Source organism: Somniosus microcephalus, chromosome 8, assembly GCF_052327205.1.
Source record: "Somniosus microcephalus isolate GS21.2 chromosome 8, FLI_Smic_1.0, whole genome shotgun sequence".
NCBI lineage: Eukaryota > Metazoa > Chordata > Chondrichthyes > Squaliformes > Somniosidae > Somniosus > Somniosus microcephalus.
In genome coordinates, this window is record NC_140994.1 from 38621756 (window position 1) to 38642171 (window position 20416).

The 20416-nt window shown below is 40.6% G+C and overlaps 1 protein-coding gene across 1 annotated transcript in view; it reads left to right on the forward strand.

Annotated features, from left to right (window-relative positions):
- LOC147113464 (cubilin-like) overlaps positions 1-20416 on the forward strand; it is a 196199-nt gene that overhangs the window by 126089 nt on the left and 49694 nt on the right. Inside the window, 6 exon segments of the mRNA XM_085996127.1 lie at positions 4489-4697; positions 5324-5471; positions 9996-10204; positions 10831-10978; positions 15502-15710; positions 16314-16461. Coding sequence (XP_085852253.1) covers positions 4489-4697; positions 5324-5471; positions 9996-10204; positions 10831-10978; positions 15502-15710; positions 16314-16461 — 1071 coding nt within the window.

The following is a 20416-nucleotide window of genomic DNA, read 5'->3' on the forward strand; positions in this document are numbered from 1 at the left end:
AAATAATGGCAGGAGTATTTGCTGTCAATTAACTATTGCTGATGGATTTACTTAAATTATTACGGGGGGGTGGTGTGGACCAATAATTTGATGTTGAGTGCCAGAAGTTCTGTGTTAGTATCACATTTTTGGCCCCTGGGCGCATTCTTTTAAACTGAAATATGCCCCACAGAAAGACTTAAGGAGGTATTCTCCATTTTGTCTACAAAAAACAGTATTATAGAAATCTGTTATGTCAGTTTACATCAAAACACCACCCAGAGCTAACTGATGCATCAGATGATCTTTCTCTGGCCGGCTGATACCCAGCTGAATCGAGATCAGCATGCTTCCTGGTCCCAGATGCCGAGTTTTTGAGTTTTGTTTTTCATCCAGAGCTGACATTCAATTAAGAAATGCAGCTCGCTGCCCAGCTAAATGATCTTTAGCTGGTGACGGGCAGGAAGATTAACAGTTATCAGTTTAATATGTAATCCTGTAAAGTCAAAACAGTAAAGAGATTCAACGTAATGCCTGATTCCGTCTCCACATCAATTCTTCCTACTTCATTGAATCCTTGAGTAACCTTTCCAGGGTGAAACGGGGAAATGTTTGGGAGCAATGACCAAAGTTTTTGGGCATCAAAACAGAGGTAACAATTAGTCTTGGGTCGGTTAACCATCACATGGTTGAATGAGCATTCTTTCCTAAATGTGCTCCCAGAAACTACAGTCATTATAGAGATATTTCAGAACTTACTTTCTTACTACAGAATTTTCCATAAGTTGTGGAGAAATTGCAAACTACTGCACTCTTGCTATTTCTAACATCCTCACACTGGTTATATAACTTTCAAGGCCATGAAAATCGGTGACCCTTCCAGTGTATTCCTCTGATAACTTTAATGGAAGTCCATTAGAAGGGACAAAATTAAGATCAGGACTCGCCACATCAGGACTTCTTGTTTTTCCAGTCCTCAGAGGAACCCGGTATCGATGAGATCTGTGGAAATGGGGCCTAACTGGGGTCCAGCCTGGGATTCGGGCCTGGACCCCTGAAGAAAGAGATATCTTTGAAGGAATTATTTCAAAGCAGTCCCTTGGGGAAAGCCATTACTTCTTTCGGGGGCTGGCATCCACCCTCCTCCAGAATTCAGTCTGCCCTTCTTGTGCTGCTGGGCCTGTATTCCCCATGCACAGAGGAAATTCATGGGAAGATTATAATGAGTTTGGTCCAAATATCACTGAGAGTAATTTCTCCCAAATTGTATCTTTTTAATGCACTTTATTATGTTTATGGATGCAGAAATTGCTTTTTCTGGTTATCAGGGAGAAATCTGTGGACTGGATCTACACAGGGAATGCTATCGATTAGACTTTACCCATATCTCCTTCTTCTCATAAAGATACAGCAAGACCTCGACCACTGTATCATAAAAAGACACAAAGCCTCAAAAGTAATGAAGACTGGAACCCATAGAATCATAGAATGATACAGCATAGAAGGAGGCCATTCGGCCCATCGTGCCTGTGCCAGGTCTTTGGTAGAGCTATCCAATTAATCCCGCTCCCCTGCTCTTTCCCCATAGCCCTGTAAATTTTTCCCTTCAAGTATTTATCCAATTCTCTTTAGAATGTTATTATTGAATCTGCTTCCACCACCCTTTTAGGCAGAGCATTCCAGATCACAACAACTCTCTGCGTAAAAAAACTTTCGTATCATCTGCAAACTTTGAAATTATGCCCTGTAAACTGAAGTCCAGGTTATTTATATATATCAAAATGAGCAGTGGTTGTAATATCGACCCTTACAAAACACCACTGTATACCTCACTCCAGTCTGAAGAACAACGTTTCACCACTACTCTCTGCTTTCTGTCCAGTAGCTAGTAAATTTTCTAACAGTAGAAGTACCCTTTGCCGTATTAGGTATGAATAGTGTGAGCAGCAGACACTTGCAGTACTGCTGCAACTAAAGCAAAATAAACCTGAAATAAAAACAGAAAATGCTGGAAATATTCAGCAGGTCAGGCAGCATCTGTAGAGCGAGAAACAGGGTTAACGTTTCAGGTCGATGACCCTTCATCAGTACTGTGTTGGTCAATGCTCCTGGACAAAGCATTATTCAATGATTATCTTCTGTTTACTATTGCTCAGTCAGATTTCACACCGGCTGGGGGAGACATGAAATTAGAGATGGGATAGGAATGCAATGGTGGACCTTGCAGTATGATTACCCTGACAATTTTGCTGCAATATTGCCTGATTTGTGATCAGGTAACAAGTATAAGGGAGACTGGAAATATTCAAAGGGATATTGACCAATTAATCAGATAACAGAGAGAAAGACAGACAAATCTTAGCTAGATAAACATAAGCTAATGAATACTGGAACGAGAAAGGTAATCTATGTGCGTACTTTTGTAGAAAGGTTTTTTTTTGGTGTGGGGTTTGTGTCTGGCCAGTCAGGCGTATCTGAGCTGCTCCAGGCCCCGTGCGGTTTCGAATCGCTCCCCTTTCTGGTTCTGACCGCCGGACGTATTTCAGTAGCGATGTAGACAAAACGAGACTCGTGGTTGGGTGCAAAGAAGACCAGTATTTTATTGAAATAAAGAATAAATTGCTAGACAGTGAAAATAATAATGAATACAGCACACTTTTACTTACTACAGCACACCTTTACTTAATACAGCACACCTTTACTTAACACAGCACACCTTTACTTAATGCAGCACACTTTTACCTAATGGGGAGGAGAGAAGACGGACACATCGAGGGAAAATTGACAAAAAATGACAATTTAACAAAATTCCCCTTTAATTCCCACCCCTTATACCTATCTAGGTTGCCTTGTAATGGGCCAGAAAGTTTATGCTCACCAGTAAACGCCTGCTCTGTGCCCCTGCCGTCTACCTTTTCTTCTTCACCACCCCGAAGTAGAGATACCCCAGTAATTCAAAAGTAACTACTGGTATTCCATTTCTTTGGGCGGGCTGCTGAGCTGTTCCTCTTGTCGGCAGGGCACCGGAGGCAAGGCGGTAGAGAGAGAGAGAATGGCTTCCTGAGGGGCTATCTTTATACCCCATTGGGAGCCCTTATCTTCGCGCCCAAATCTGGATGTATCTGGGCTCACACAAAAGGGACCGATCTGTCCCCATTGACTGTAATGGGTTTGAATGTGGCTATGATGCGTTTCCCATTCATTTAACTGGTCTGTGAATGGAGCTGACCAGTTTGAAATGTCCCACTGATTTCTCGAGTGCTGGACAAACAAATCCTTAAGTGTTCAGTAAACAGTACTTGAGAACAAGTGTAAACAATCCTCTGTCCTGCGGTTACATTTCAACCGCAATTGATTGACAGCTTCAAGCGCTTAAGCCCTTGAGTCAACCCTGCTGAGGGCTTGTAAACAAATAATCCTTTGTTCCGTGTTGAAAATTTCCTAAACCGCAGTTGATTGACAGTTTCAAGTACTCAGAGGCTGGTATTCTTTTCAATCCTATGTCAGCCAATGATGGGAGATATTCAGACAGGCTGTCTTTCTCCTTTGCCATGAGGCCTGACAGCCATCTTTGATGCTCTGGGGTTTTAAGGTACATTCCAACCAGGTTTTCTTTAATTAAATAATCTTCGGGGGCTGCCGAAATTTTGCGAACCTTACACAATGAAGGATTGTTTGTTGGCAAAAATATAAAAGCAAAAAGATTTGGGTGTGATTATTAATTATTCATTGAAAGTGCTCCGTCAATATGAAGTTACTATCTACGAGGACAATCAAATACCAAGATACTCCTCAAAGACATTTGATTATAAGTCAAAACAAGTTACAATTTGAACTTGTATCAAGGACAGTGTTACATTGTATATGAGCCAGAGAAGAATGGCAGGACTTATGCTAGGAATTTCCTCAGGGTCTCCCAATTTGCTGCCATAACTGTGGTTGAAAACTGTTTATCGGTCCACCCGATGTTCCTGCATATCTTCTGCTGAAATTACAGAAATTCCTGGTATTATTTCTTAAGTTATGAAGAGAACTCACAGAATCAAACCAGGACTTACATGAGAAAATATCAAAGGGGCACAAATCAGGATGTAAGGAAGCTACTTAATTTCAATTGGGAGCAGAAATGTGGAAATGAGGAAACGTGTTCAAAATTATTCTATATGGGAAGAAAGCACCCTGGGCTGACCAATGGAAGTTGAAACTAGATAGATATTCAAGTATATGCTTGCTAACCTTGAAAAGTTGGGAGTGAAATTTTACAAGTAAATTTGTTAGAGTATGTGCTAAGGCAAATTAGACTACATCGCTTGAAAGAATGGTGGACGGATTGAGTAGCCTATACTTGTCCAATATTTCCTCATGTTCTTTGTTTGGGTCCTGAAATGCCTTCTAATGGTGCTTATACATGCAGACATATTTATAATTGTCTGATTTATTAAGTAAGTTGATAAAAAAGAATGGATTACTGTGAAATTCATTTTCCAACTATGATCATTTTCTTGACAGCCTGGAAGTTACATCAACTTGCTCGTATGATTATATTGCAATATACGATGGGCCTTCAACATATTCGACTTTGCTTTCAAAAATTTGTCATGGATCAAATCAGACATTTACATCATCGTCCAACAGTATGACAATATTTTTTAGCTCTGATTCCAGTGTAACTAGTCGAGGATTTACTGCAAACTACTACTCTCTGCCAATCAATGATGGTGAGCTTTGTTACACTTCTTGTCTCAAAATTGCAATGTACTTTAAACTAGAAGAATTGTAGATAAATTAGGAATGGATTCTGTTTAATAATGTATTTATTTTTATTATTTTGATAGACACTACTGAAACAGCATCGACAACAGGTACAGTAAAATGTCCTCGAAAATATATTGATCCACATTAGAATGATTAAAGTTCATTACATTTATTTTAAAATTGGTCTCAGCCAGGGCAATGGTAAGGGTGCTACAATTGGCCTCAGTGCCCAGATTAGATAGGGAGGTAAAGAGCAGGTCCAATCAGGGTTCCCACTTCTGATTGCAGTCTAGTAACTGCCATTGGTGAAATCTGTATCAGGCTCAGCTGTGATGCCCCAACAGTTAACCTGTGAACATTCACTGTCAAGGCTCACATAAGACCAACAGTCACTTAAGCGAGGTACTAGAGGGTGGCTTCCAGCTGTGGAACCTTATTCCAACAAGGATTAAATGGGTTCAAGAGAGAAGGTGAGGGTGAGGAAAGGAAAATTGGCAAAGAATATTGGTAGGGGTGAAAGAAAGGAAATGGTTGTTCTTCTGCCATGTATTGCCCCACCTGAACTTATTCATTTCCTTACTGTTAATAGGTGGACCTTGTGGAGGGTATCTTGAAGGTGCCTATGGGTCTTTCAGTAGTCAAGGTTATCCATACTCCTATCCAAATAATGCACGGTGCACTTGGTACATAAGAGTGGACAGAAATCAAGCAATAAAGCTGGAGTTTACTGACATTAGGTAGGTAAAAATGTTTTCACTTTCATATTTTAATGTAAATAATGGCAGGAGTATTTGCTGTCAATTAACTATTGCTGATGGATTTACTTAAATTATTACGGGGGGGTGGTGTGGACCAATAATTTGATGTTGAGTGCCAGAAGTTCTGTGTTAGTATCACATTTTTGGCCCCTGGGCGCATTCTTTTAAACTGAAATATGCCCCACAGAAAGACTTAAGGAGGTATTCTCCATTTTGTCTACAAAAAACAGTATTATAGAAATCTGTTATGTCAGTTTACATCAAAACACCACCCAGAGCTAACTGATGCATCAGATGATCTTTCTCTGGCCGGCTGATACCCAGCTGAATCGAGATCAGCATGCTTCCTGGTCCCAGATGCCGAGTTTTTGAGTTTTGTTTTTCATCCAGAGCTGACATTCAATTAAGAAATGCAGCTCGCTGCCCAGCTAAATGATCTTTAGCTGGTGACGGGCAGGAAGATTAACAGTTATCAGTTTAATATGTAATCCTGTAAAGTCAAAACAGTAAAGAGATTCAACGTAATGCCTGATTCCGTCTCCACATCAATTCTTCCTACTTCATTGAATCCTTGAGTAACCTTTCCAGGGTGAAACGGGGAAATGTTTGGGAGCAATGACCAAAGTTTTTGGGCATCAAAACAGAGGTAACAATTAGTCTTGGGTCGGTTAACCATCACATGGTTGAATGAGCATTCTTTCCTAAATGTGCTCCCAGAAACTACAGTCATTATAGAGATATTTCAGAACTTACTTTCTTACTACAGAATTTTCCATAAGTTGTGGAGAAATTGCAAACTACTGCACTCTTGCTATTTCTAACATCCTCACACTGGTTATATAACTTTCAAGGCCATGAAAATCGGTGACCCTTCCAGTGTATTCCTCTGATAACTTTAATGGAAGTCCATTAGAAGGGACAAAATTAAGATCAGGACTCGCCACATCAGGACTTCTTGTTTTTCCAGTCCTCAGAGGAACCCGGTATCGATGAGATCTGTGGAAATGGGGCCTAACTGGGGTCCAGCCTGGGATTCGGGCCTGGACCCCTGAAGAAAGAGATATCTTTGAAGGAATTATTTCAAAGCAGTCCCTTGGGGAAAGCCATTACTTCTTTCGGGGGCTGGCATCCACCCTCCTCCAGAATTCAGTCTGCCCTTCTTGTGCTGCTGGGCCTGTATTCCCCATGCACAGAGGAAATTCATGGGAAGATTGTAATGAGTTTGGTCCAAATATCACTGAGAGTAATTTCTCCCAAATTGTATCTTTTTAATGCACTTTATTATGTTTATGGATGCAGAAATTGCTTTTTCTGGTTATCAGGGAGAAATCTGTGGACTGGATCTACACAGGGAATGCTATCGATTAGACTTTACCCATATCTCCTTCTTCTCATAAAGATACAGCAAGACCTCGACCACTGTATCATAAAAAGACACAAAGCCTCAAAAGTAATGAAGACTGGAACCCATAGAATCATAGAATGATACAGCATAGAAGGAGGCCATTCGGCCCATCGTGCCTGTGCCAGGTCTTTGGTAGAGCTATCCAATTAATCCCGCTCCCCTGCTCTTTCCCCATAGCCCTGTAAATTTTTCCCTTCAAGTATTTATCCAATTCTCTTTAGAATGTTATTATTGAATCTGCTTCCACCACCCTTTTAGGCAGAGCATTCCAGATCACAACAACTCTCTGCGTAAAAAAACTTTTGTATCATCTGCAAACTTTGAAATTATGCCCTGTAAACTGAAGTCCAGGTTATTTATATATATCAAAATGAGCAGTGGTTGTAATATCGACCCTTACAAAACACCACTGTATACCTCACTCCAGTCTGAAGAACAACGTTTCACCACTACTCTCTGCTTTCTGTCCAGTAGCTAGTAAATTTTCTAACAGTAGAAGTACCCTTTGCCGTATTAGGTATGAATAGTGTGAGCAGCAGACACTTGCAGTACTGCTGCAACTAAAGCAAAATAAACCTGAAATAAAAACAGAAAATGCTGGAAATATTCAGCAGGTCAGGCAGCATCTGTAGAGCGAGAAACAGGGTTAACGTTTCAGGTCGATGACCCTTCATCAGTACTGTGTTGGTCAATGCTCCTGGACAAAGCATTATTCAATGATTATCTTCTGTTTACTATTGCTCAGTCAGATTTCACACCGGCTGGGGGAGACATGAAATTAGAGATGGGGTAGGAACGCAATGGTGGACCTTGCAGTATGATTACCCTGACAATTTTGCTGCAATATTGCCTGATTTGTGATCAGGTAACAAGTATAAGGGAGACTGGAAATATTCAAAGGGATATTGACCAATTAATCAGATAACAGAGAGAAAGACAGACAAATCTTAGCTAGATAAACATAAGCTAATGAATACTGGAACGAGAAAGGTAATCTATGTGCGTACTTTTGTAGAAAGGTTTTTTTTTGGTGTGGGGTTTGTGTCTGGCCAGTCAGGCGTATCTGAGCTGCTCCAGGCCCCGTGCGGTTTCGAATCGCTCCCCTTTCTGGTTCTGACCGCCGGACGTATTTCAGTAGCGATGTAGACAAAACGAGACTCGTGGTTGGGTGCAAAGAAGACCAGTATTTTATTGAAATAAAGAATAAATTGCTAGACAGTGAAAATAATAATGAATACAGCACACTTTTACTTACTACAGCACACCTTTACTTAATACAGCACACCTTTACTTAACACAGCACACCTTTACTTAATGCAGCACACTTTTACCTAATGGGGAGGAGAGAAGACGGACACATCGAGGGAAAATTGACAAAAAATGACAATTTAACAAAATTCCCCTTTAATTCCCACCCCTTATACCTATCTAGGTTGCCTTGTAATGGGCCAGAAAGTTTATGCTCACCAGTAAACGCCTGCTCTGTGCCCCTGCCGTCTACCTTTTCTTCTTCACCACCCCGAAGTAGAGATACCCCAGTAATTCAAAAGTAACTACTGGTATTCCATTTCTTTGGGCGGGCTGCTGAGCTGTTCCTCTTGTCGGCAGGGCACCGGAGGCAAGGCGGTAGAGAGAGAGAGAATGGCTTCCTGAGGGGCTATCTTTATACCCCATTGGGAGCCCTTATCTTCGCGCCCAAATCTGGATGTATCTGGGCTCACACAAAAGGGACCGATCTGTCCCCATTGACTGTAATGGGTTTGAATGTGGCTATGATGCGTTTCCCATTCATTTAACTGGTCTGTGAATGGAGCTGACCAGTTTGAAATGTCCCACTGATTTCTCGAGTGCTGGACAAACAAATCCTTAAGTGTTCAGTAAACAGTACTTGAGAACAAGTGTAAACAATCCTCTGTCCTGCGGTTACATTTCAACCGCAATTGATTGACAGCTTCAAGCGCTTAAGCCCTTGAGTCAACCCTGCTGAGGGCTTGTAAACAAATAATCCTTTGTTCCGTGTTGAAAATTTCCTAAACCGCAGTTGATTGACAGTTTCAAGTACTCAGAGGCTGGTATTCTTTTCAATCCTATGTCAGCCAATGATGGGAGATATTCAGACAGGCTGTCTTTCTCCTTTGCCATGAGGCCTGACAGCCATCTTTGATGCTCTGGGGTTTTAAGGTACATTCCAACCAGGTTTTCTTTAATTAAATAATCTTCGGGGGCTGCCGAAATTTTGCGAACCTTACACAATGAAGGATTGTTTGTTGGCAAAAATATAAAAGCAAAAAGATTTGGGTGTGATTATTAATTATTCATTGAAAGTGCTCCGTCAATATGAAGTTACTATCTACGAGGACAATCAAATACCAAGATACTCCTCAAAGACATTTGATTATAAGTCAAAACAAGTTACAATTTGAACTTGTATCAAGGACAGTGTTACATTGTATATGAGCCAGAGAAGAATGGCAGGACTTATGCTAGGAATTTCCTCAGGGTCTCCCAATTTGCTGCCATAACTGTGGTTGAAAACTGTTTATCGGTCCACCCGATGTTCCTGCATATCTTCTGCTGAAATTACAGAAATTCCTGGTATTATTTCTTAAGTTATGAAGAGAACTCACAGAATCAAACCAGGACTTACATGAGAAAATATCAAAGGGGCACAAATCAGGATGTAAGGAAGCTACTTAATTTCAATTGGGAGCAGAAATGTGGAAATGAGGAAACGTGTTCAAAATTATTCTATATGGGAAGAAAGCACCCTGGGCTGACCAATGGAAGTTGAAACTAGATAGATATTCAAGTATATGCTTGCTAACCTTGAAAAGTTGGGAGTGAAATTTTACAAGTAAATTTGTTAGAGTATGTGCTAAGGCAAATTAGACTACATCGCTTGAAAGAATGGTGGACGGATTGAGTAGCCTAAAGTTGTCCAATATTTCCTCATGTTCTTTGTTTGGGTCCTGAAATGCCTTCTAATGGTGCTTATACATGCAGACATATTTATAATTGTCTGATTTATTAAGTAAGTTGATAAAAAAGAATGGATTACTGTGAAATTCATTTTCCAACTATGATCATTTTCTTGACAGCCTGGAAGTTACATCAACTTGCTCGTATGATTATATTGCAATATACGATGGGCCTTCAACATATTCGACTTTGCTTTCAAAAATTTGTCATGGATCAAATCAGACATTTACATCATCGTCCAACAGTATGACAATATTTTTTAGCTCTGATTCCAGTGTAACTAGTCGAGGATTTACTGCAAACTACTACTCTCTGCCAATCAATGATGGTGAGCTTTGTTACACTTCTTGTCTCAAAATTGCAATGTACTTTAAACTAGAAGAATTGTAGATAAATTAGGAATGGATTCTGTTTAATAATGTATTTATTTTTATTATTTTGATAGACACTACTGAAACAGCATCGACAACAGGTACAGTAAAATGTCCTCGAAAATATATTGATCCACATTAGAATGATTAAAGTTCATTACATTTATTTTAAAATTGGTCTCAGCCAGGGCAATGGTAAGGGTGCTACAATTGGCCTCAGTGCCCAGATTAGATAGGGAGGTAAAGAGCAGGTCCAATCAGGGTTCCCACTTCTGATTGCAGTCTAGTAACTGCCATTGGTGAAATCTGTATCAGGCTCAGCTGTGATGCCCCAACAGTTAACCTGTGAACATTCACTGTCAAGGCTCACATAAGACCAACAGTCACTTAAGCGAGGTACTAGAGGGTGGCTTCCAGCTGTGGAACCTTATTCCAACAAGGATTAAATGGGTTCAAGAGAGAAGGTGAGGGTGAGGAAAGGAAAATTGGCAAAGAATATTGGTAGGGGTGAAAGAAAGGAAATGGTTGTTCTTCTGCCATGTATTGCCCCACCTGAACTTATTCATTTCCTTACTGTTAATAGGTGGACCTTGTGGAGGGTATCTTGAAGGTGCCTATGGGTCTTTCAGTAGTCAAGGTTATCCATACTCCTATCCAAATAATGCACGGTGCACTTGGTACATAAGAGTGGACAGAAATCAAGCAATAAAGCTGGAGTTTACTGACATTAGGTAGGTAAAAATGTTTTCACTTTCATATTTTAATGTAAATAATGGCAGGAGTATTTGCTGTCAATTAACTATTGCTGATGGATTTACTTAAATTATTACGGGGGGGTGGTGTGGACCAATAATTTGATGTTGAGTGCCAGAAGTTCTGTGTTAGTATCACATTTTTGGCCCCTGGGCGCATTCTTTTAAACTGAAATATGCCCCACAGAAAGACTTAAGGAGGTATTCTCCATTTTGTCTACAAAAAACAGTATTATAGAAATCTGTTATGTCAGTTTACATCAAAACACCACCCAGAGTTAACTGATGCATCAGATGATCTTTCTCTGGCCGGCTGATACCCAGCTGAATCGAGATCAGCATGCTTCCTGGTCCCAGATGCCGAGTTTTTGAGTTTTGTTTTTCATCCAGAGCTGACATTCAATTAAGAAACGCAGCTCGCTGCCCAGCTAAATGATCTTTAGCTGGTGACGGGCAGGAAGATTAACAGTTATCGGTTTAATATGTAATCCTGTAAAGTCAAAACAGTAAAGAGATTCAACGTAATGCCTGATTCCATCTCCACATCAATTCTTCCTACTTCATTGAATCCTTGAGTAACCTTTCCAGGGTGAAACGGGGAAATGTTTGGGAGCAATGACCAAAGTTTTTGGGCATCAAAACAGAGGTAACAATTAGTCTTGCGTCGGTTAACCATCACATGGTTGAATGAGCATTCTTTCCTAAATGTGCTCCCAGAAACTACAGTCATTATAGAGATATTTCAGAACTTACTTTCTTACTACAGAATTTTCCATAAGTTGTGGAGAAATTGCAAACTACTGCACTCTTGCTATTTCTAACATCCTCACACTGGTTATATAACTTTCAAGGCCATGAAAATCGGTGACCCTTCCAGTGTATTCCTCTGATAACTTTAATGGAAGTCCATTAGAAGGGACAAAATTAAGATCAGGACTCGCCACATCAGGACTTCTTGTTTTTCCAGTCCTCAGAGGAACCCGGTATCGATGAGACCTGTGGAAATGGGGCCTAACTGGGGTCCAGCCTGGGATTCGGGCCTGGACCCCTGAAGAAAGAGATATCTTTGAAGGAATTATTTCAAAGCAGTCCCTTGGGGAAAGCCATTACTTCTTTCGGGGGCTGGCATCCACCCTCCTCCAGAATTCAGTCTGCCCTTCTTGTGCTGCTGGGCCTGTATTCCCCATGCACAGAGGAAATTCATGGGAAGATTGTAATGAGTTTGGTCCAAATATCACTGAGAGTAATTTCTCCCAAATTGTATCTTTTTAATGCACTTTATTATGTTTATGGATGCAGAAATTGCTTTTTCTGGTTATCAGGGAGAAATCTGTGGACTGGATCTACACAGGGAATGCTATCGATTAGATTTTACCCATATCTCCTTCTTCTCATAAAGATACAGCAAGACCTCGACCACTGTATCATAAAAAGACACAAAGCCTCAAAAGTAATGAAGACTGGAACCCATAGAATCATAGAATGATACAGCATAGAAGGAGGCCATTCGGCCCATCGTGCCTGTGCCAGGTCTTTGGTAGAGCTATCCAATTAATCCCGCTCCCCTGCTCTTTCCCCATAGCCCTGTAAATTTTTCCCTTCAAGTATTTATCCAATTCTCTTTAGAATGTTATTATTGAATCTGCTTCCACCACCCTTTTAGGCAGAGCATTCCAGATCACAACAACTCTCTGCGTAAAAAACTTTCGTATCATCTGCAAACTTTGAAATTATGCCCTGTAAACTGAAGTCCAGGTTATTTATATATATCAAAATGAGCAGTGGTTGTAATATCGACCCTTACAAAACACCACTGTATACCTCACTCCAGTCTGAAGAACAACTTTTCACCACTACTCTCTGCTTTCTGTCCAGTAGCTAGTAAATTTTCTAACAGTAGAAGTACCCTTTGCCGTATTAGGTATGAATAGTGTGAGCAGCAGACACTTGCAGTACTGCTGCAACTAAAGCAAAATAAACCTGAAATAAAAACAGAAAATGCTGGAAATATTCAGCAGGTCAGGCAGCATCTGTAGAGAGAGAAACAGGGTTAACGTTTCAGGTCGATGACCCTTCATCAGTACTGTGTTGGTCAATGCTCCTGGACAAAGCATTATTCAATGATTATCTTCTGTTTACTATTGCTCAGTCAGATTTCACACCGGCTGGGGGAGACATGAAATTAGAGATGGGGTAGGAATGCAATGGTGGACCTTGCAGTATGATTACCCTGAAAATTTTGCTGCAATATTGCCTGATTTGTGATCAGGTAACAAGTATAAGGGAGACTGGAAATATTCAAAGGGATATTGACCAATTAATCAGATAACAGAGAGAAAGACAGACAAATCTTAGCTAGATAAACATAAGCTAATGAATACTGGAACGAGAAAGGTAATCTATGTGCGTACTTTTGTAGAAAGGTTTTTTTTTGGTGTGGGGTTTGTGTCTGGCCAGTCAGGCGTATCTGAGCTGCTCCAGGCCCCGTGCGGTTTCGAATCGCTCCCCTTTCTGGTTCTGACCGCCGGACGTATTTCAGTAGCGATGTAGACAAAACGAGACTCGTGGTTGGGTGCAAAGAAGACCAGTATTTTATTGAAATAAAGAATAAATTGCTAGACAGTGAAAATAATAATGAATACAGCACACTTTTACTTACTACAGCACACCTTTACTTAATACAGCACACCTTTACTTAACACAGCACACCTTTACTTAATGCAGCACACTTTTACCTAACGGGGAGGAGAGAAGACGGACACATCGAGGGAAAATTGACAAAAAATTACAATTTAACAAAATTCCCCTTTAATTCCCACCCCTTATACCTATCTAGGTTGCCTTGTAATGGGCCAGAAAGTTTATGCTCACCAGTAAATGCCTGCTCTGTGCCCCTGCCGTCTACCTTTTCTTCTTCACCACCCCGAAGTAGAGATACCCCAGTAATTCAAAAGTAACTACTGGTATTCCATTTCTTTGGGCGGGCTGCTGAGCTGTTCCTCTTGTCGGCAGGGCACCGGAGGCAAGGCGGTAGAGAGAGAGAGAATGGCTTCCTGAGGGGCTATCTTTATACCCCATTGGGAGCCCTTATCTTCGCGCCCAAATCTGGATGTATCTGGGCTCACACAAAAGGGACCGATCTGTCCCCATTGACTGTAATGGGCTTGAATGTGGCTATGATGCGTTTCCCATTCATTTAACTGGTCTGTGAATGGAGCTGACCAGTTTGAAATGTCCCACTGATTTCTCGAGTGCTGGACAAACAAATCCTTAAGTGTTCAGTAAACAGTACTTGAGAACAAGTGTAAACAATCCTCTGTCCTGCGGTTACATTTCAACCGCAATTGATTGACAGCTTCAAGCGCTTAAGCCCTTGAGTCAACCCTGCTGAGGGCTTGTAAACAAATAATCCTTTGTTCCGTGTTGAAAATTTCCTAAACCGCAGTTGATTGACAGTTTCAAGTACTCAGAGGCTGGTATTCTTTTCAATCCTATGTCAGCCAATGATGGGAGATATTCAGACAGGCTGTCTTTCTCCTTTGCCATGAGGCCTGACAGCCATCTTTGATGCTCTGGGGTTTTAAGGTACATTCCAACCAGGTTTTCTTTAATTAAATAACCTTCGGGGGCTGCCGAAATTTTGCGAACCTTACACAATGAAGGATTGTTTGTTGGCAAAAATATAAAAGCAAAAAGATTTGGGTGTGCTTATTAATTATTCATTGAAAGTGCTCCGTCAATATGAAGTTACTATCTACGAGGACAATCAAATACCAAGATACTCCTCAAAGACATTTGATTATAAGTCAAAACAAGTTACAATTTGAACTTGTATCAAGGACAGTGTTACATTGTATATGAGCCAGAGAAGAATGGCAGGACTTATGCTAGGAATTTCCTCAGGGTCTCCCAATTTGCTGCCATAACTGTGATTGAAAACTGTTTATCGGTCCACCCGATGTTCCTGCATATCTTCTGCTGAAATTACAGAAATTCCTGGTATTATTTCTTAAGTTATGAAGAGAACTCACAGAATCAAACCAGGACTTACATGAGAAAATATCAAAGGGGCACAAATCAGGATGTAAGGGAGCTACTTAATTTCAATTGGGAGCAGAAATGTGGAAATGAGGAAACGTGTTCAAAATTATTCTATATGGGAAGAAAGCACCCTGGGCTGACCAATGGAAGTTGAAACTAGATAGATATTCAAGTATATGCTTGCTAACCTTGAAAAGTTGGGAGTGAAATTTTACAAGTAACTTTGTTAGAGTATGTGCTAAGGCAAATTAGACTACATCGCTTGAAAGAATGGTGGACGGATTGAGTAGCCTATACTTGTCCAATATTTCCTCATGTTCTTTGTTTGGGTCCTGAAATGCCTTCTAATGGTGCTTATACATGCAGACATAATTATAATTGTCTGATTTATTAAGTAAGTTGATAAAAAAGAATGGATTACTGTGAAATTCATTTTCCAACTATGATCATTTTCTTGACAGCCTGGAAGTTACATCAACTTGCTCGTATGATTATATTGCAATATACGATGGGCCTTCAACATATTCGACTTTGCTTTCAAAAATTTGTCATGGATCAAATCAGACATTTACATCATCGTCCAACAGTATGACAATATTTTTTAGCTCTGATTCCAGTGTAACTAGTCGAGGATTTACTGCAAACTACTACTCTCTGCCAATCAATGATGGTGAGCTTTGTTACACTTCTTGTCTCAAAATTGCAATGTACTTTAAACTAGAAGAATTGTAGATAAATTAGGAATGGATTCTGTTTAATAATGTATTTATTTTTATTATTTTGATAGACACTACTGAAACAGCATCGACAGCAGGTACAGTAAAATGTCCTCAAAAATATATTGATCCACATTAGAATGATTAAAGTTCATTACATTTATTTTAAAATTGGTCTCAGCCAGGGCAATGGTAAGGGTGCTACAATTGGCCTCAGTGCCCAGATTAGATAGGGAGGTAAAGAGCAGGTCCAATCAGGGTTCCCACTTCTGATTGCAGTCTAGTAACTGCCATTGGTGAAATCTGTATCAGGCTCAGCTGTGATGCCCCAACAGTTAACCTGTGAACATTCACTGTCAAGGCTCACATAAGACCAACAGTCACTTAAGCGAGGTACTAGAGGGTGGCTGCCAGATGTGGAACCTTATTCCAACAAGGATTAAATGGGTTCAAGTAAAACTGGCAAAGAATATTGGTAGGGGTGAAAGAAAGGAAATGGTTGTTCTTCTGCCATGTATTGCCCCACCTGAACTTATTCATTTCCTTACTGTTAATAGGTGGATCTTGTGGAGGGTATCTTGAAGGTGCCTATGGGTCTTTCAGTAGTCAAGGTTATCCATACTCCTATCCAAATAATGCACGGTGCACTTGGTACATAAGAGTGGACAGAAATCAAGCAATAAAGCTGGAGTTTACTGACATTAGGTAGGTAAAAATGTTTTCACTTTCATATTTTAATGTAAATAATGGCAGGAGTATTTGCTGTCAATTAACTATTGCTGATGGATTTACTTAAATTATTATGGGGGGGTGGTGTGGACCAATAATTTGATGTTGAGTGCCAGAAGTTCTGTGTTAGTATCACATTTTTGGCCCCTGGGCGCATTCTTTTAAACTGAAATATGCCCCACAGAAAGACTTAAGGAGGTATTCTCCATTTTGTCTACAAAAAACAGTATTATAGAAATCTGTTATGTCAGTTTACATCAAAACACCACCCAGAGCTAACTGATGCATCAGATGATCTTTCTCTGGCCGGCTGATACCCAGCTGAATCGAGATCAGCATGCTTCCTGGTCCCAGATGCCGAGTTTTTGAGTTTTGTTTTTCATCCAGAGCTGACATTCAATTAAGAAACGCAGCTCGTTGCCCAGCTAAATGATCTTTAGCTGGTGACGGGCAGGAAGATTAACAGTTATCGGTTTAATATGTAATCCTGTAAAGTCAAAACAGTAAAGAGATTCAACGTAATGCCTGATTCCATCTCCACATCAATTCTTCCTACTTCATTGAATCCTTGAGTAACCTTTCCAGGGTGAAACGGGAAAATGTTTGGGAGCAATGACCAAAGTTTTTGGGCATCAAAACAGATGTAACAATTAGTCTTGGGTCGGTTAACCATCACATGGTTGAATGAGCATTCTTTCCTAAATGTGCTCCCAGAAACTACAGTCATTATGGAGATATTTCAGAACTTACTTTCTTACTACAGAATTTTCCATAAGTTGTGGAGAAATTGCAAACTACTGCACTCTTGCTATTTCTAACATCCTCACACTGGTTATATAACTTTCAAGGCCATGAAAATCGGTGACCCTTCCAGTGTATTCCTCTGATAACTTTAATGGAAGTCCATTAGAAGGGACAAAATTAAGATCAGGACTCGCCACATCAGGACTTCTTGTTTTTCCAGTCCTCAGAGGAACCCGGTATCGATGAGACCTGTGGAAATGGGGCCTAACTGGGGTCCAGCCTGGGATTCGGGCCTGGACCCCTGAAGAAAGAGATATCTTTGAAGGAATTATTTCAAAGCAGTCCCTTGGGGAAAGCCATTACTTCTTTCAGGGGCTGGCATCCACCCTCCTCCAGAATTCAGTCTGCCCTTCTTGTGCTGCTGGGCCTGTATTCCCCATGCACAGAGGAAATTCATGGGAAGATTGTAATGAGTTTGGTCCAAATATCACTGAGAGTAATTTCTCCCAAATTGTATCTTTTTAATGCACTTTATTATGTTTATGGATGTAGACATTGCTTTTTCTGGTTATCAGGGAGAAATCTGTGGACTGGATCTACACAGGGAATGCTATCGATTAGATTTTACCCATATCTCCTTCTTCTCATAAAGATACAGCAAGACCTCGACCACTGTATCATAAAAAGACACAAAGCCTCAAAAGTAATGAAGACTGGAACCCATAGAATCATAGAATGATACAGCATAGAAGGAGGCCATTCAGCCCATCGTGCCTGTGCCAGGTCTTTGGTAGAGCTATCCAATTAATCCCGCTCCCCTGCTCTTTCCCCATAGCCCTGTAAATTTTTCCCTTCAATTATTTATCCAATTCTCTGTTGAATGTTATTATTGAACCTGCTTCCACCACCCTTTTAAGCAGAGCACTCCAGATTACAACAACTCACTGTGTAAAAAGCTTTCGTACCATCTGCAAAGTTTGAAATTATGCCCTGTAAACCGAAGTCCAGGTTATTTATATATATCAAAATGAGCAGTGGTTGTAATATCGACCCTTACAAAACACCACTGTATACCTCACACCAGCCTGAAGAACAACTGTTCACCACTACTCTCTGCTTTCTGTCCAGTAGCCAGTAAATTTTCTAACAGTAGAAGTATCCTTTGCAGTATTAGGCATGAATAGTGTGAGCAGCAGACACTTGCAGTACTGCTGCAACTAAAGCAAAATAAACCTGAAATAAAAACAGAAAATGCTGGAAATATTCAGCAGGTCAGGCAGCATCTGTAGAGAGAGAAACAGGGTTAACGTTTCAGGTCGATGACCCTTCATCAGTACTGTGTTGGTCAATGCTCCTGGACAAAGCATTATTCAATGATTATCTTCTGTTTACTATTGCTCAGTCAGATTTCACACCGGCTGGGGGAGACATGAAATTAGAGATGGGGTAGGAACGCAATGGTGGACCTTGCAGTATGATTACCCTGACAATTTTGCTGCAATATTGCCTGATTTGTGATCAGGTAACAAGTATAAGGGAGACTGGAAATATTCAAAGGGATATGGACCAATTAATCAGATAACAGAGAGAAAGACAGACAAATCTTAGCTAGATAAACATAAGCTAATGAATACTGGAACGAGAAAGGTAATCTATGTGCGTACTTTTGTAGAAAGGTTTTTTTTTGGTGTGGGGTTTGTGTCTGGCCAGTCAGGCGTATCTGAGCTGCTCCAGGCCCCGTGCGGTTTCGAATCGCTCCCCTTTCTGGTTCTGACCGCCGGACGTATTTCAGTAGCGATGTAGACAAAACGAGACTCGTGGTTGGGTGCAAAGAAGACCAGTATTTTATTGAAATAAAGAATAAATTGCTAGACAGTGAAAATAATAATGAATACAGCACACTTTTACTTACTACAGCACACCTTTACTTAATACAGCACACCTTTACTTAACACAGCACACCTTTACTTAATGCAGCACACTTTTACCTAACGGGGAGGAGAGAAGACAGACACATCGAGGGAAAATTGACAAAAAATTACAATTTAACAAAATTCCCCTTTAATTCCCACCCCTTATACCTATCTAGGTTGCCTTGTAATGGGCCAGAAAGTTTATGCTCACCAGTAAACGCCTGCTCTGTGCCCCTGCCATCTACCTTTTCTTCTTCACCACCCCGAAGTAGAGATACCCCAGTAATTCAAAAGTAACTACTGGTATTCCATTTCTTTGGGCGGGCTGCTGAGCTGTTCCCTTTGTTGGCAGGGCACCGGAGGCAAGGCGGTAGAGAGAGAGAGAATGGCTTCCTGAGGGGCTATCTTTATACCCCATTGGGAGCCCTTATCTTCGCGCCCAAATCTGGATGTATCTGGGCTCACACAAAAGGGACCGATCTGTCCCCATTGACTGTAATGGGTTTGAATGTGGCTATGATGCATTTCCCATTCATTTAACTGGTCTGTGAATGGAGCTGACCAGTTTGAAATGTCCCACTGATTTCTCGAGTGCTGGACAAAAAATCCTTAAGTGTTCAGTAAACAGTTCTTGAGAACAAGTGTAAACAATCCTTTGTCCTGCGGTTACATTTCAACCGCAATTGATTGACAGCTTCAAGTACTTAAGTCCTTGAGTCAACCCTGCTGAGGGTTTGTAAACAAATAATCCTTTGTTCCGTGTTGAAAATTTCCTAACCCGCAGTTGATTGACAGTTTCAAGTACTCAGAGGCTGGTATTCTTTTCAATCCTATGTCAGCCAATGATGGGAGATATTCAGACAGGCTGTCTTTCTCCTTTGCCATGAGGCCTGACAGCCATCTTTGATGCTCTGGGGTTTTAAGGTACATTCCAACCAGGTTTTCTTTAATTAAATAATCTTCGGGGGCTGCCGAAATTTTGCGAACCTTACACAATGAAGGATTGTTTGTTGGCAAAAATATAAAAGCAAAAAGATTTGGGTGTGATTATTAATTATTCATTGAAAGTGCTCCGTCAATATGAAGTTACTATCTACGAGGACAATCAAATACCAAGATACTCCTCAAAGACATTTGATTATAAGTCAAAACAAGTTACAATTTGAACTTGTATCAAGGACAGTGTTACATTGTATATGAGCCAGAGAAGAATGGCAGGACTTATGCTAGGAATTTCCTCAGGGTCTCCCAATTTGCTGCCATAACTGTGATGG